The sequence below is a fragment of the Electrophorus electricus genome, chromosome 2, assembly GCF_013358815.1.
Source record: "Electrophorus electricus isolate fEleEle1 chromosome 2, fEleEle1.pri, whole genome shotgun sequence".
NCBI classification, from domain to species: domain Eukaryota; kingdom Metazoa; phylum Chordata; class Actinopteri; order Gymnotiformes; family Gymnotidae; genus Electrophorus; species Electrophorus electricus.
In genome coordinates this window covers 29,051,301-29,065,106 of record NC_049536.1, presented here as the reverse complement: position 1 = coordinate 29,065,106, position 13,806 = coordinate 29,051,301, and the positions used below count along the sequence as shown (strand labels likewise).

The 13,806-nt window shown below is 39.0% G+C and overlaps 2 protein-coding genes across 2 annotated transcripts; both read left to right on the top strand.

Annotated features, from left to right (window-relative positions):
• The first annotated feature begins 2,064 nt into the window (after positions 1 to 2,064).
• Positions 2,065 to 12,876, top strand: cops8 (COP9 signalosome subunit 8). The gene is made up of 7 exons (XM_027005653.2): positions 2,065 to 2,233; positions 2,824 to 2,894; positions 2,986 to 3,034; positions 3,677 to 3,809; positions 9,931 to 10,038; positions 10,621 to 10,683; positions 11,116 to 12,876. The coding sequence occupies exons 1-7, from the start codon at positions 2,162 to 2,164 to the stop codon at positions 11,193 to 11,195; spliced, it is 576 nt and encodes a 191-aa protein (XP_026861454.1). The 5' UTR covers positions 2,065 to 2,161; the 3' UTR covers positions 11,196 to 12,876.
• trim63b (tripartite motif containing 63b) lies at positions 6,091 to 7,925 on the top strand. Its single transcript, XM_035536124.1, has one exon. It carries the CDS (start codon positions 6,424 to 6,426, stop codon positions 7,465 to 7,467), a length of 1,044 nt encoding a protein of 347 aa, XP_035392017.1. The 5' UTR covers positions 6,091 to 6,423; the 3' UTR covers positions 7,468 to 7,925.
• Positions 12,877 to 13,806: the final 930 nt, after the last annotated feature.

The following is a 13,806-nucleotide window of genomic DNA, read 5'->3' as shown; positions in this document are numbered from 1 at the left end:
CCAGTGGGTGGTCTTATCTTCTAGTGGGTGGTTTTATCTTCTAGTGGGTGGTTTTATCTTTTTACTGTGTTGGAGCATTCTTAGATTTGTACTCTTCTCGACTGACATGGATGTCATTTCTGCATTTGTCACCTGGGCAGATGTCTTCTAGTTGACTTTTAGTGTTGTCCTAGATTGTCCCACTGAACTCTGGATGAAGTCCATTAAAGTCTTAATGACAATACCAAGCATCCAGGTGTGTGGTATTGAAATGTATGATTTGTTATAGTTGATCTAGACAATGCTAAGGCTGGTCAGTCTGGTCTTAGAACACTGGTGGACACTGTGGTGTTTTGACCCTTTGGTGTTGTTACCAGTCCTTTCTGAGCAGTGCTGATTTACTTGTACTTGCACAATTGTTCCTTCAGCATGGTGGCTAGTGTTTCCGACAGGACCTTCCATGTTGTGACAGTCAGGTTATTGATCTGTATTGGATGGTGTTTTGCCCTTGTATGGGTCCTTCACGACAGCCCGGAGCTGATAGTTAGCATTTGGTTAATTTGTTCTGCTAGGCACCCTTGAAGAGCTGTTAGTTTTCTTTAGGCAGTACTGTTCACAATATCAAGTACTTGTTCATATGAGCTACTTTTCACAATATCAAGATGCTCTTATCCAGAGTGACTTACAAAAGTGCTTTGTCATTTACTCATATAATAAATCCTAGCCAGTACAGTAGGTTAGCGTCCAAGATACCAATGAACTAGAATACTGTAGAAATACAGGGATCAATGCTCATACCTAGAAGTGCAAAATACATACGTTCTATCTCAGACAACAACCAGTACAATAAACAATAAGTACTAGAGGTTGGTAGTCAACAAAGGAGCAATCAATATCAGTGTGTAACGCGTGGTGGCCCGAGTGCCGCATGGCGAGGGGCAGGACGCAGACTCCAGCGACTGGGACCTACATTTATTAACATTTAAAATAGAACACTAACTGCACTCACAAAAATGACACACGTTTAATACGAACATGAAACGGTTAACATTTAAACACGGACGATAAACACAAATACTTTTAACAACGATAAAGGGAACATTACATCCACACGCTACGCCAACAATGACCAACGACGGCGCACACCCTGACGTGGGTTTACACACAGACAGACGAGGCGCAGGCGTGTAGGCGTGGCCACAAACGAAGGTCCTCCCACTGCACGTGGCTGGCCAAACCACGTGCCTCGCGGGAGGCGAGCGTTCCGTGACACGATCGCAAAAAACAATACCCTACAATAAGTGCTAGAGTTTCAGATAGTCAACTCTGGAGCAGGGTCAGTGGCCATTTAAATATTCCACAAATAGATGGGTCTTCAGTCTGTGTTTGAAGACTGCAATGGAGTCTGTTGTCTGGACAACTAATCCTAACCCTGCTCACAGTATCAAGGCCCTGTGAAACTTAGCAGCCAAGCAGCGGGTATACCATTAGCAGCAGATATTTCTAATCAATGTTGTTAGTGAGTGTTTTTAATTATTTTTGCAGTCCTGACATTAAACCATGGAAGTATCCATGAGAGTGTTTGCCTAATAATTTTTGCCTCATCTGGGCTGAATTACTGTTAGAAACATTTTACTGGGCTGTCTGATTTAAAACAATTAAAGATGCTTTTGTTCATCACTGAGCTACATTTTTGTCTGGCATATTATACACAAAATAATTGCTCAAATATAGAACAACTATGTATTTAGGATTTCCTAGTGTGAGTAAAACTAAATATTTATTCAGATTTAAACATAAGCGTATAAATTACGACTTTTGTTTGCGTAAGAAAACCCTGAAAGCTGCACCTTTAAAGTCCTCACCTAAGAGCTTTCAGAAGCCGCTCAGAATATGCCTCTAAAAAGTGCCATGTATTGCCTGTTACTATTCATGCGTTATGCGAATGGTTTGTTTATTATAATTATTTTATAAAATCTAAAATAACAATATTTGTAATTATCAGCCATTAAAAAAGTTCCTCAAAGTCATTTAACATCAAGTCCAATAGGCGTCAGCATTCCCGGAAGTGTTTTAAATCGCAACCCCATGAGGAAGAAGCAGCCATTAGTCGACATTAGCAGACATTTCTCAAAGCTGTTAGTAAACTGGCACATCGTCGCTGCGGCCGAGCTCTTCGAAGATGCCAGTGGCAGTGATGATGGGCGAAAATTACCAGAAGCTTCTGGAACAGTGCGAAACGCAGGAGTTAGAGGTAAACTGGTGTTAGCACTGGAAAACGTCCGGGTTCACTTGAAGTAATTTAGCGCTAGCTAGTTAGCTACATTAGCTAGATTGAATAAGGTGGGTTGTCTGGCTAACGCTCTGTATTTCCATCGGATCTGTCTAAGGGGGGTTGATGTTACTGTACTGGGTTCTCGGAGGCACACAGAGCTGTTGCTGTAATGTACGAAATGAGGTAGCTTTAGCTATTTGCCTAATTTGCACTTGCACTCTGCACATGTTATTTATCTAGGTTAACTCGCTTGCTAGCTGTGAAGGGTAGTTTAGTTTGTACGTTAGATTAACGTTAAACTAGTTCTCTAGCAAGTAACAATTCATGACAGACGTTTTTGGCATTGTCGCTATAATCGTCATCATCTAGCTAGAATCATTAGCTGGAATAGTTAACTAACTAGTTAACAACACATTTTCGGTGAGCTATATAACGCTACAGTATCGTGTTTATATGACCTAAATTCATTTACAGACATGTTTTGATTAAAAAGTTAAGTTTTATTCATTACGGCACTGTTTCAAATTGTCCGTTTTGTGATGTTTCATGAAATCCTTTATCATTTGTAGGCTCCAGGTGGCATTGCAACTCCACAAGTGTATTCCCAGTTACTTGCCCTTTATCTGCTGCACAATGATATGTGAGTGTTCCTTCATTTCCCATTTTAATATCATTACATTCTGTTGCACTGATCATATATCAAACAGATGTACTGTACTGTGTTTATACAGGAACAACGCTAGATATCTCTGGAAGCGGATTCCCCAAGCAATTAAAACGGTACAATTCAAAATTTCATGCAAATGCTGAAAATCCCTCCTTTCACCATGCTGTAACCGGACTTTAGAGCTCATGTTTTTGTGCATTCTGTTAATTAATCTTTCCTTCAAATTCTGAGTTGTGAGGGCTAGTTTTTGAAATGATCAGGTTTATTATTTATTGACTATTGACAGTGAATGAGTCCTTTTTATTTCAAGTTTGCAGTGTCTGATGTTTGTACAATTTTGCCAACTTATTACATAAATCTGTGATGTGCAATTTTTTTTGCTTTGGTCCTAGACACTAATTTTAATTTTTGTGTGGTTGGCTGGGTCAGTACTGTATAATTTACTACATTCGGCCAGTTCTTTTTTTGGTGGTGGTGGGGGGGGGGGGGGTCACTATTTCTAATCCTGACATGGCATTTATGGTATTTAAGGCTTAAATACTTTTGCAAGGGACTGTATCTTAAAAGTACAGTTTATGTTGTATTTTATATATTTTAAGTTGTACACCTGTGTCTAAAGATATTTCACAAAGTTGTGATACTTTCTTTTCAAACAAACCATCAGTTCTTGACCATCCTTTGGTTATGCTGGGGCCATTTCTGCACAGCATTGTATTTAAATGACAAAATACTGTTATCATCCCCCCTCCCCCAAGGCAAACCCAGAACTGGCAGCAGTTTGGGCAGTAGGACAACGTATCTGGCAACGAGACTTCCCAGGAATCTACAGTGCAATAGCTGGCTACCAGTGGTCTGAGACAATTCTCCCTGTAATGGAATCGTTAAGAGGTACTTTCAGATTTACCAATTAAAAATGGCCTGGTATAATAATGTTGTCAACATTAGTGACCAGTGTTTCAGGATTACCATTTGACATTGAAATTATTATACTAATAATATCTAATTTGCTGCATACTAAGTTCATTACTGGGATTTTGATAAGTGCTGATATTAATTTCACCACAGAGATTATACATTTGATTGAATCTCTCTTGAGCAGAAAAAAAAAATTCAATAAATGACATTATAATGAAAAACAATTTCAAATATGACATTATAATCAGCACTATTGCTTCTATAACTATATATATATATATATATATATATATATATATATATATATATATATATATATATATATATATATAATATAAATATATATATATAATATAAATGGAAAAACATGAAATGCAGCAGTTAGTATTATTTGGTGTAGCTGAAGTTTTGTACCCTATCCTTGTTTTATTATCTGTCTGAAATTGTGGAGATAAATGTTCCTGTTCACCATGTAGGCTCATAGGCCAGTAAAGCTAATTGTAAAAGGATTACAAGCTAAACTTCATGTCCGTTGCTGTCAAACACTTGCTTCCCAGCCTTTAAATATGTCAGTAATGTCACACATTCTGCATGATGTTTGGAACACAGTACTGCTTACTGTAAACTAAAAGTTTAAAAAACTACATGGTGTAGCTGATAGCTGTAACATTACAGGAACAGCCGTCTTGCATTATTGCAGTCACTTTCCTCCATGTGAACTAGAGCTGGAAAGCAGTATGTTGTGTAGTTTCACTCGGTCATGAATACAGAATGTCCATGATTTTATTTACAAATGTATTTTACAAAACTGTCAAGACAATGGGTTTCAGTGAATTGTTGGAGGAATGAATATATAGAAGGGTCAGATCAATTAGTAGTCATTATGAAATATGGTTTGCTGCTAGAGGTGCTAGAGGAACAGCTGTCTTACAATAAATAAATAAATCAATCAATCAAACAATCAATAAACATATATAAATGGAAAAACCAGTGAATGGAGCAGTTAGTATTATTTGGTGAGCAGTTATTATTATTTAGTAAGCCTTTATCCACAGCTTGGTGGCATTTGCTTAAGAATTGAAGGAATAGCAAAATGTTTATTGTGCTAAACAGTTTTCTGGGTCATTTTGCAACTTTAGTAATGGACATCAATCTGTCCATATTCCTGAATTGTTTGAGGAATGTCCTTCTGCTAGAAGTTCTAAGACGTCTTATCCTGTATGCTCTAAATAGAAACTTTTATTTCATGTCGTCATTTCACATACGTTATCAGTATGATAAAATAGGATAGTTTATCGTCAGGACAATATAGCCCTGTGTTATTTTAACCTATGCACAACTCTCTGCATTTTGGACGTCACCTGGATGTGAACATGTCATACAGAGCCAAATCCCCATTTAAAATAAAAAGCTTAATTGCCCTGTTTTGTTTGCTTTTTGGAGGCTAGGCAAAGCAAGTTTTTGTGAAGCACTTTATGTACAGTAGCAATTCAAAGTGCATCAAGGAGTTTTAAATAATAAAACTTATTGCTTCTGAGATCTCTCACTGCAGGAGGGCTATGATATTTTTAGTTGGCGAAGAGAAGAAAAGTTCAGGTTGACCTATAAGTGGTTTATCTTTATTAAAATTACTTAAATAATCGATTTTACATTGTAGGTTGCCATGCATGTAGCATGCCCATTTTGCCCAAACTGTATTACACATTATGGTATCAGCAGGGGGCAGCAGTGTGTCCCTGTTGAGGTGATGACCTCTAAACCAATCTGTGCATTACTCACTTGATCCCCGTGTGCCTGCACCTCACACAGACCCAGGAAAGAAGTTAAATATAAACCGTTCCTCATTTAGCTGTGCAATCTCTGTGTACAGTTAATCAAATGACTAACGGATGATTCAGAAATGGGTTACTAAGTAAAATAAGCATGATGAATACTTAATTAAATAATTATTTTTGCTCTTACTCTGAGACTTCTGGACAAATGACAACTTGTATGAAATTAAGACAATTGTTAAAATATAAGTTTATGTACTTATGGAATAGTTTTTTAAAGTCTGTACTATCAAAGTATACAATAAGAGAAACATGTAGATGGCCATTACTCATTCTTATTTGATAAATGTCAAAGCTCTGAAGCATGTTTCAAATAGAATAGTTCTCTCTCCAAAATTTGTAATAGTAATACAAATTGAATTAAAAAAAAAAAGTTTAAAAGGCTTTTATCTGGTTTAGAGTTGTTTTGTAATTTAATCATGCAGTCTTATGACAGGCATATGAGCCGTGTTTATCATTGCACAAATGTTTTCTGATTGAGAATCACTGAGGAGGGGAGCCTCGATGCACTTTGTGACATGATGCATGCAAGGTGATGTGGGGGGGGTGTTGCTTCTCCGAAAAGAGACTTGGAAAACAAGCTGAGAAGAATGTGTGTGCTGATTGGTTAGGGGGTATTAAGTGTCACCAGCTGAAAGAGGGTTGTATAAAACCCTGGGCCGCTCTGATCCCAGCAGAACTCACGGCTGGAAGGACCCGTGTTTGTAGTAGTGCCACAACTACACAGTAGACGTGCTTTCAAATCATTCAGTGAAATGGAAATCCAGAGGACTGGCTCCCTGATGGGGTCATCTAGCTCAATGGAGAGTCTGGAAAAACAACTTAGTTGTCCAATCTGTCTAGAAATGTTCACCAAACCTGTGGTGATCCTTCCGTGTCAACATAATTTGTGCCGCGGATGTGCTAGTGACCTTTATGACTCTCGAAACCCTTACCGGTTTTCAGGTGGTGTCTTCAGGTGTCCCACTTGCCGCTTTGAGGTGGTTCTTGATCGTCATGGTGTACACGGACTTCAGAGAAATCTTCTAGTAGAGAACATTATTGACATCTACAAACAGCAGCAAGAAGGCAATGGTAGAACCTCAGAGGTTCCTCTTAAATCTAAGGGCTCCCCTGAACCTCTGTGTGAGGAACACGAGGATGAGCGGATCAACATCTATTGTGTCTCCCACCAGGTTCCAACTTGCTCCATGTGTAAAATATTTGGTCCGCACAAAGACTGTGAAGTGTCACCGCTTGCTGCTGTTCACCAGGCCCAGAAGGGTGAGCTGAGCAATGCGATTGATTCTCTGGTAGCAGGAAATGGTAGGCTGCAGGCCCTGCTAAACCAGATGGAGGAGGTCTGCAGAGCTGTTCAGGACAACGCTCACCGTGCCAAGCAAGGACTCGGGGAACGCTTTGACACACTATATGCGACACTAGAGGAAAGGAAGAATATCCTCTTGGAGCGTATTAGCGAAGAGCAGGATGAAAAGGTCGCAGCCTTGCGTAGGCTGGCCAGGTGTTATGGAGACCGCCTTCAGGCCGCTACAGAGCTCACTGACACAGCGGTCCGAGCTCTAGAGCAAAGCAGTGCAGCAGATTTCCTACAGTCCTCAAAGAGCCTGATTGAACAGACTAAGGACGCAGCCAGGAGTTCCCTAGCTGAGGAGAGACCTGAACCTGGATTTGAGAAAATGGACCATTTTACTGTATCTACAGAACATGTCGAAACATTATTATCTAAAATGGACTTTGGAGCAGATGATGGCAGGAACTATGAAGATGCAGGAGAGGGAAGAGTCGGGCACAAACACTAGAGGAGTAAAGCGTTTACAATTAGTATCTACTATTCTTCGCTACTAGATATTAGTAGAGGGTGAGATAATGTCTCACTGAAGGTGATGTGATAAAAGAAACTGGCGAAGCAGTTTGTGTTAACAAAATGGCAGTTTGCTGTGTGTGTGGACTGGCAAATGGCAGCTGCTGGTATGCAGAATGACCCCTAAGTTACATCCACATTACACTAACCCTAACCACATTATTCAAGGAAGTTATAAAAATGTCACCAAAGGACATTTTGTCTACTTTTTAAAAAATGTTTTGGTTGGGTGTTCAGTTTTTACTTTTGGTAATTCTGATAATTTATTCCATTATGCTGTTCTAATGACAAATGGGGGGGGTGAAGCCTGTCATCCTGGCGCTTGTGCTTATACTGTTATTCATGAAGTGAGTGCAGCATGCTGAAATAAAGTACTTCAGAAATCATCATAACTAAGCTTCACTTTTGCTAATGTCATTGGTTGTCCTATTGCATTACACTGAAAAACATTTGATATCCAGACACATTTTACATCTGTATAAGAACTCATTTACTAATCAAATATTTTACTGGTCTTCATCATGTCATCTTTTTTTCTTATGAAAGACAGCAAGATATTTTTAAAGCATAGAGAGAGGAGACCTTGGAATAGTATACACTGCACGGAGGACAGGGGATCCTATTTCTGGGCCCTGCCCACATTCTCCACTGTCTTGCTCAGCAACTCTTGTTGCTTGTTAAAGTGGAGAGTGGACAGCCTGGCCCTTGGAGACCTGTTGGCTAGCACTTGATCATTCTGTTCAACTGTTGTATAAATAATCACAAGACAATGTTTTTAAACACATTCCTGGGCTGACCTGGTTACGAACCTAGCATTTTCTGAGTAGAGTACACTGCTCTTGTGAGACAAAATGTATCCACCCAAGAAAGTTATCTGCCAGATAGGCTAGAAGTTCACACTACTAGTCATTCAGCTTTTGAAAAGTTATTCTGCAGCTGTTTAGTGTGTTCCATTGTAGAGCACTGAGGAAATCTCCCATCCCCCTGCTGTTAATACTCCATGCTATGCTGTCCATGTTCTATGTATTTTGAGACCATCTGGACTATTGGCAATGGTGCTTCAGTGATTAAGGTACTTGACTAGTAATTGGAAGGTTGGACTTTTCAAGTCTGCAATCTGTCAGTTCATCTTCAACATTATGTAATTCTTTTTCTCAAAGAGGCAAAGACTTGGCCAATTCAAGCCCCACTATGACCAGGTTGCCACTGTTGGGCCTCTGAGCAAGGCCCTTAGTTGTAGGTCATTTGGGATAAAATCTTCAGCTAAATGCTGTAAATGTATTGATATTAATCAATATTGACCAGTCCTTATGATGTACCACTAAGTGAACCATTAGTTACAGGCATCCAAAGAAAATGACTATTTTACTTTGCTCTTCCCTGCTTATTTTTGCATTTCCCCCACACTGAGATCCCACATCTGTTAATACTGTGTCTATGCAGCTGTTTATAAACAGACGGTGTTGCCATGGTGTTAAAGTCCTGGGTGCTAAAACCAGCAGTACTGGCTGTTAATAGTGAGTCACGCCAGGATTTAATTTAAGGCAACAAAGAATGTACTGTTTGCATTTTTCATTTGCATCATTAGGCTTTGGTCAAAGTAAGCTGAACTTTAGTTCATAGTTATTTGTTGATCTAGTTGGTCGCAGTGTGTAAGCGATTAGATGTGTTTATGAAATGTTTTATCATTTTAGAGCAACAGTGCCACTTGCTGGAATGCAACAGTCGTGACACACACTTCAGATGGGCTATGCATAGGGTGGTACTGTTGGACCCTTGTCATTGTTGTGTGCTTGGATAAATCAGATTGGCTCATGCTGCTCTGTGAATGTCATCAACATTGTCATCAGTAGTGATCGACCTTTGTGGGACCGATGTGGTTGTTTCCAGGATTCCATGCCACTGTTTTGAGAGTTGGTTGGATGATGACCAATCAGATGCTGATTTTTAAATAATTTTTCCAATACCTGGTTATTTTCAGAATTAATATTTGCTTGCCAGTATTTAACCAGTAAGCACAATAAATTGCTTACTGGTAAATTGCTGAAGGTCAACATAACAGTAAAATGTTCCGAGTTCTGATGGCTGTACTTCTATCCTTCTAGTGCTCATGAGCATTATGCATGTTTGTTCATAAATATCATTGGCTTATGGTACAATATTTATATGTATTTATCAGAGAACCATGCCAGCAGCTGAGAAGGAACACTGCTGTTTTCTTCCTGTATGCCGGGTGTTTCCATGTACATAAACATGAATATTTTACCTAAACATATTACCATTTGAGATCTAACAGACATGTTCTGCCCTTCAAGTAGTGGAGTGTATCTTGGTAAAGTATCTTGGTAGATATTTAAAGTGGTCTGTTTCTTTTCAAGCCGTTTTTCCCTCCCCCCTTCAGACTCGACCCGCAGGAGGGCGTACAGCCTTGTGGCCCAAGCTTACACCTCAATCAGTGTCGAGGACTTGTCCTCCTTTGTAGGATACTCAGTTGAAGAGGCTGTGAGGGGTAAGAGTCTGTATCAAAGTGCTGTGTTCAATCATGAGCTTTCTATGGGCTGAGCATTTCTCTCCATCAGAACTAATTATTCCTTCTGAGGCCAGCTGTGGCATAAGTTGGAATCTGTTTCTCATTGTTATTTCAGTTCAAAGTGATCTTGCCAGTTGAAAGTCACAATGGGCTGAAATAGAGTGTATACAGATGTTTGAATTTGTCTTTCTGTCTCTGCCCCATCCTGCCCATCTGTGTAGTCCCACCTTCCCCACGTCTGACTCATGCTTTTTTGCGCTTGATCTATTGGCATAATTGTCTGTCTGCCGTCTTTCAATGTCACTGCAAAATAACCTAAATAAGTTTGAAATGTTCAATATTTCAGATGTTTTTGCTATATGTTGCATTCAGTTTTCACCATGGCCAACCAGGATTATATTTATATCCATCTTGAAAAAGTGTGTCCCTTTGTTCTGTTAGATAGACAGTTACTTCATATATTTAGATAGATATTTGATTATAAAACTAATTTCTCCTAAAAGGTCTACGTGGATGTTTTGTATGAAATCAGTAAGGCTAATTTGTTGTCTTTTTCTGTAGGTGTGGTCAGTCACGGGTGGCAGGCAGATCCCAACACCCGCATGATAATGCCACAGAAACCAGGTGGGGGCAGTCTTTCATTCTGTTGGAAATGAAAACTTGACAGTTTCCCCCATCTGAGTCATTCTGCTAAAATGTTCCTGACACCACCCCCGCTTCTTTTCTCTATGGTTAATTCATAACACTCATGTGGAATGCACAAAGTGCTGGTCATAGGCTCTGCCCACCTCTGGTTTGGGGTTCTGTACTGTGTTTTACTCACAGTTCTTGTTGCATGTTTTCACTTTATTATCTTGGGTTTTATTTCTTTTTTTGCAGTAATGCACATTGTTGTATAATGCGACTGTTTCTATGGTCGGGAAAGTTGTATAAATAGAAGGCTTTTGGCACAAGTTTTTGTTTTTCAGTTTTCCGATCAAGTTCAGAAAGAAGGGTGCTCAAAGGAATCCTTTTTTCCTCTTCTCATGTTGTCTGTATCTCTCCCTCCCCGCCCAGATCCACCCCCGGTCACTCTGGTTCCAAACGAGCAGCAGCTGGCCAGGCTCACTGACTACGTGGCTTTTCTTGAGAACTGATAAAGCAGCCATTCTCTCAGCTAGTGTGTCTTATGCACAGCAGAAGTATGCGCTTCCTGTTCTTGGCTGAGACTGACATTCAGGATTCTCTCATACAGATTGTTTTAAAAAGTCTGTCCAGGCTCAAGATGGGACTTCCTAACCCTGTGTGTGTTTGTGTTTGTTGAAAATAGTTACTTACTTTAAAGACTCATGTACAGCCTTACCATACAGTTTTTGCTTGTGAAATGTAGACATACAAGTATTCAAGTAACGCAAAACTTTGTAATTTATTGTTCAGCATAAAGATGCAGTTTAGTTCTTCCTTAAAACGCATTATGATGCATATGTGTTTTATGGGACTTCTTTCTCTACTTGAATGATGATTCTGAAATTTGCTCTGGCACAAACTCTGTCAGTTACCCCAGTAGTTTTGCATAACAAGGAAGGTCCCCATTTCTAATCTAAGACTCTTTTCTCGTATTATAAAATAACACGAGTTTGCCTGCTGGAGTAGATGCTGGTGTGTATATTGTAGAATGTTTGCATGACCCATCACTAATTATGGTGTATGGCAATTTGCAAACTTCAAAACCTTGCAGTGAAATGTACTTTGAGTTCATAGTGAATACTTTACAGATGTGCTTCGAGGTGGTCATACTGGAATGCTGTACACTACTTTGACACCATCTGTAGAGACCTTTTAAAATGTACTGAGATCATTCATTGAAAAAGCCCTCTTTGTATTGTAATGTCTGATGTTTCTACAGTAGAGGCATCCTCAGTACAGCAGTACTGGAACTGCAGTTCACCAATTAAAGTAATTCACATTTAAACTTTTAACTGGATGATTTACTTTTGCTAGTATTTGTTTTCCCAATTTGTTTGTTTTAAATATTTTTTTTTTCTTCTTTCAGTGTTTCTGTAGATGAACCACCTACAGACTGGATTTAAAAAAGGGCCAGTTACAAACTGCTGGCATTTGGTTATAATTCTGCAACATGTTAACTATCAAATAACAACCTTCAGTAGCTGAGATGTGTAACGGGTAGACTTGGACTATGGCTAATTTTTTCAAGTCTGCAATCTGTCAGTTCATTTTCAACATTATGTAATTCTTTTTCTCAAAGAGGCAAAGACTTGGACCAATAATCATCTGTAATCTTTCCCACAGTGCACATAAGAAAATAATCTGCTGATGGCAGGTTTCATGTACTTTTAAAGTGGAAGCTCATGGTGACTCATGTAGTAGAGGAAATATTTACTCACTCCGCTCAGAACATCAGTGCCGTGTAAGTGACCCAGTATTACAGTCCACGCAGTATGTTGCATCTTAACTGTCTACCAGGCTATTATTTTTTCTGTTCAGAGGTTCGCTAGAAAGTGTTGTTGTTTATACCTCATCTTAGTTGGTCCTATTAGGTGAGCACAATATAAGCGTTCCATTAATGATATTGACCAAGACATGGATTATTTTTGTGGTAGCTTTCAGATTTCATTTAAGGGGGTTCCAGTCTAAATCTGTCCTTACATTTATCAAAGGCAGGGATGAGTGCAGCCAGCTGAGGTGGGATGTCTTTGACTTCAGCAGAAGGGTCATGGTGGCGTGCACTACAGCATCTGGTGTGCATGTGTAGAGAATAACAAATACTCATCCATGTGTTGGATGTTCAAATATGTGCAAATAAATTAGCTCACTATTCTGGGTTTTCATAGTAATACTGTTGCCTTAATTCAACGGTGATTACTGCTTACACCGTCTTTCATTTAAATCCACATTTCAGCTCTCATTCTTTACTCTGACTTTACTCTAACATCTTTTGTTATAACGCGTGATGGTATGCCGAGAACCTGTCTGGATGGTGATCTCAGAGGTTTAATTATAAGATGATATCAGAAGTTTAATTAAGTTAAATAAACACATTGTTTACTGTGCAGGTGTGAAGTCACTGTTGGTGGGGTTTAGTCTTTGTGGACCTTTAATGGGTAGAGTTGGGTTAACCCTAGGAGAATCCATTATGGTGGAGAATTAAGTCGTAATGTATACTAGGAGGAAGCAGGATAAATCCCACCATGATGAAAAGCTTTACTGTGCCAATTAACTATTAATACATGAGTTAGAAGTGAAGAAGTCAAACAGATATTGGTATGGAGGATCAAACATGGATGAAATCTAATATATGCTAAGATTACACAAGTAACAATAAAACAATCATGAAGCTATTGTAAAATAAAAACGCCGGAGAGCACAGTTCATGCTAATAGTGGATATATGCTAGCCAGCCAGGAGGCTTTCATTTACTGCCATAAATATTAACATCTAAAACTCTTAGCTGTTTTGTAGCCTTTAAGGAAAAAAAGAAAATGCATAAATAAAGTCTTGGGTGGAAATGCCAAATGAGATTCCTTACTACAGTATTTGTGCTTATGTAGCCCATGTATATTCTTTTTTTTTTTAACTTGTATTTAAATAGCCAAGCCTCACTGAATGTGTTTATTTATACACAGTTTATACACAGTTTCCAATCCTTTATATTTCCCATAGCCAGGTGTGCAAATGTCACATTAGTCACTGTTATTACTGACAGTGTTGTGAAGCTTCTTTTCTCTCCTGTATGTGCTCTAGTGATGG

What these genes read in the sequence shown, in the direction of transcription:
- cops8 (XM_027005653.2), top strand. Translation starts at nt 2,162, where the DNA reads ATGCCAGTGGCAGTGATGATGGGCGAAAATTACCAGAAGCTTCTGGAA. An exon ending in TATCTGCTGCACAATGATAT is followed by an intron (nt 2,895 to 2,985) that starts GTGAGTGTTCCT and finishes GTGTTTATACAG; the next exon opens with GAACAACGCTAGATATCTCT. An exon ending in AGTTGAAGAGGCTGTGAGGG is followed by an intron (nt 10,039 to 10,620) that starts GTAAGAGTCTGT and finishes CTTTTTCTGTAG; the next exon opens with GTGTGGTCAGTCACGGGTGG.
- trim63b (XM_035536124.1), top strand. Translation starts at nt 6,424, where the DNA reads ATGGAAATCCAGAGGACTGGCTCCCTGATGGGGTCATCTAGCTCAATG.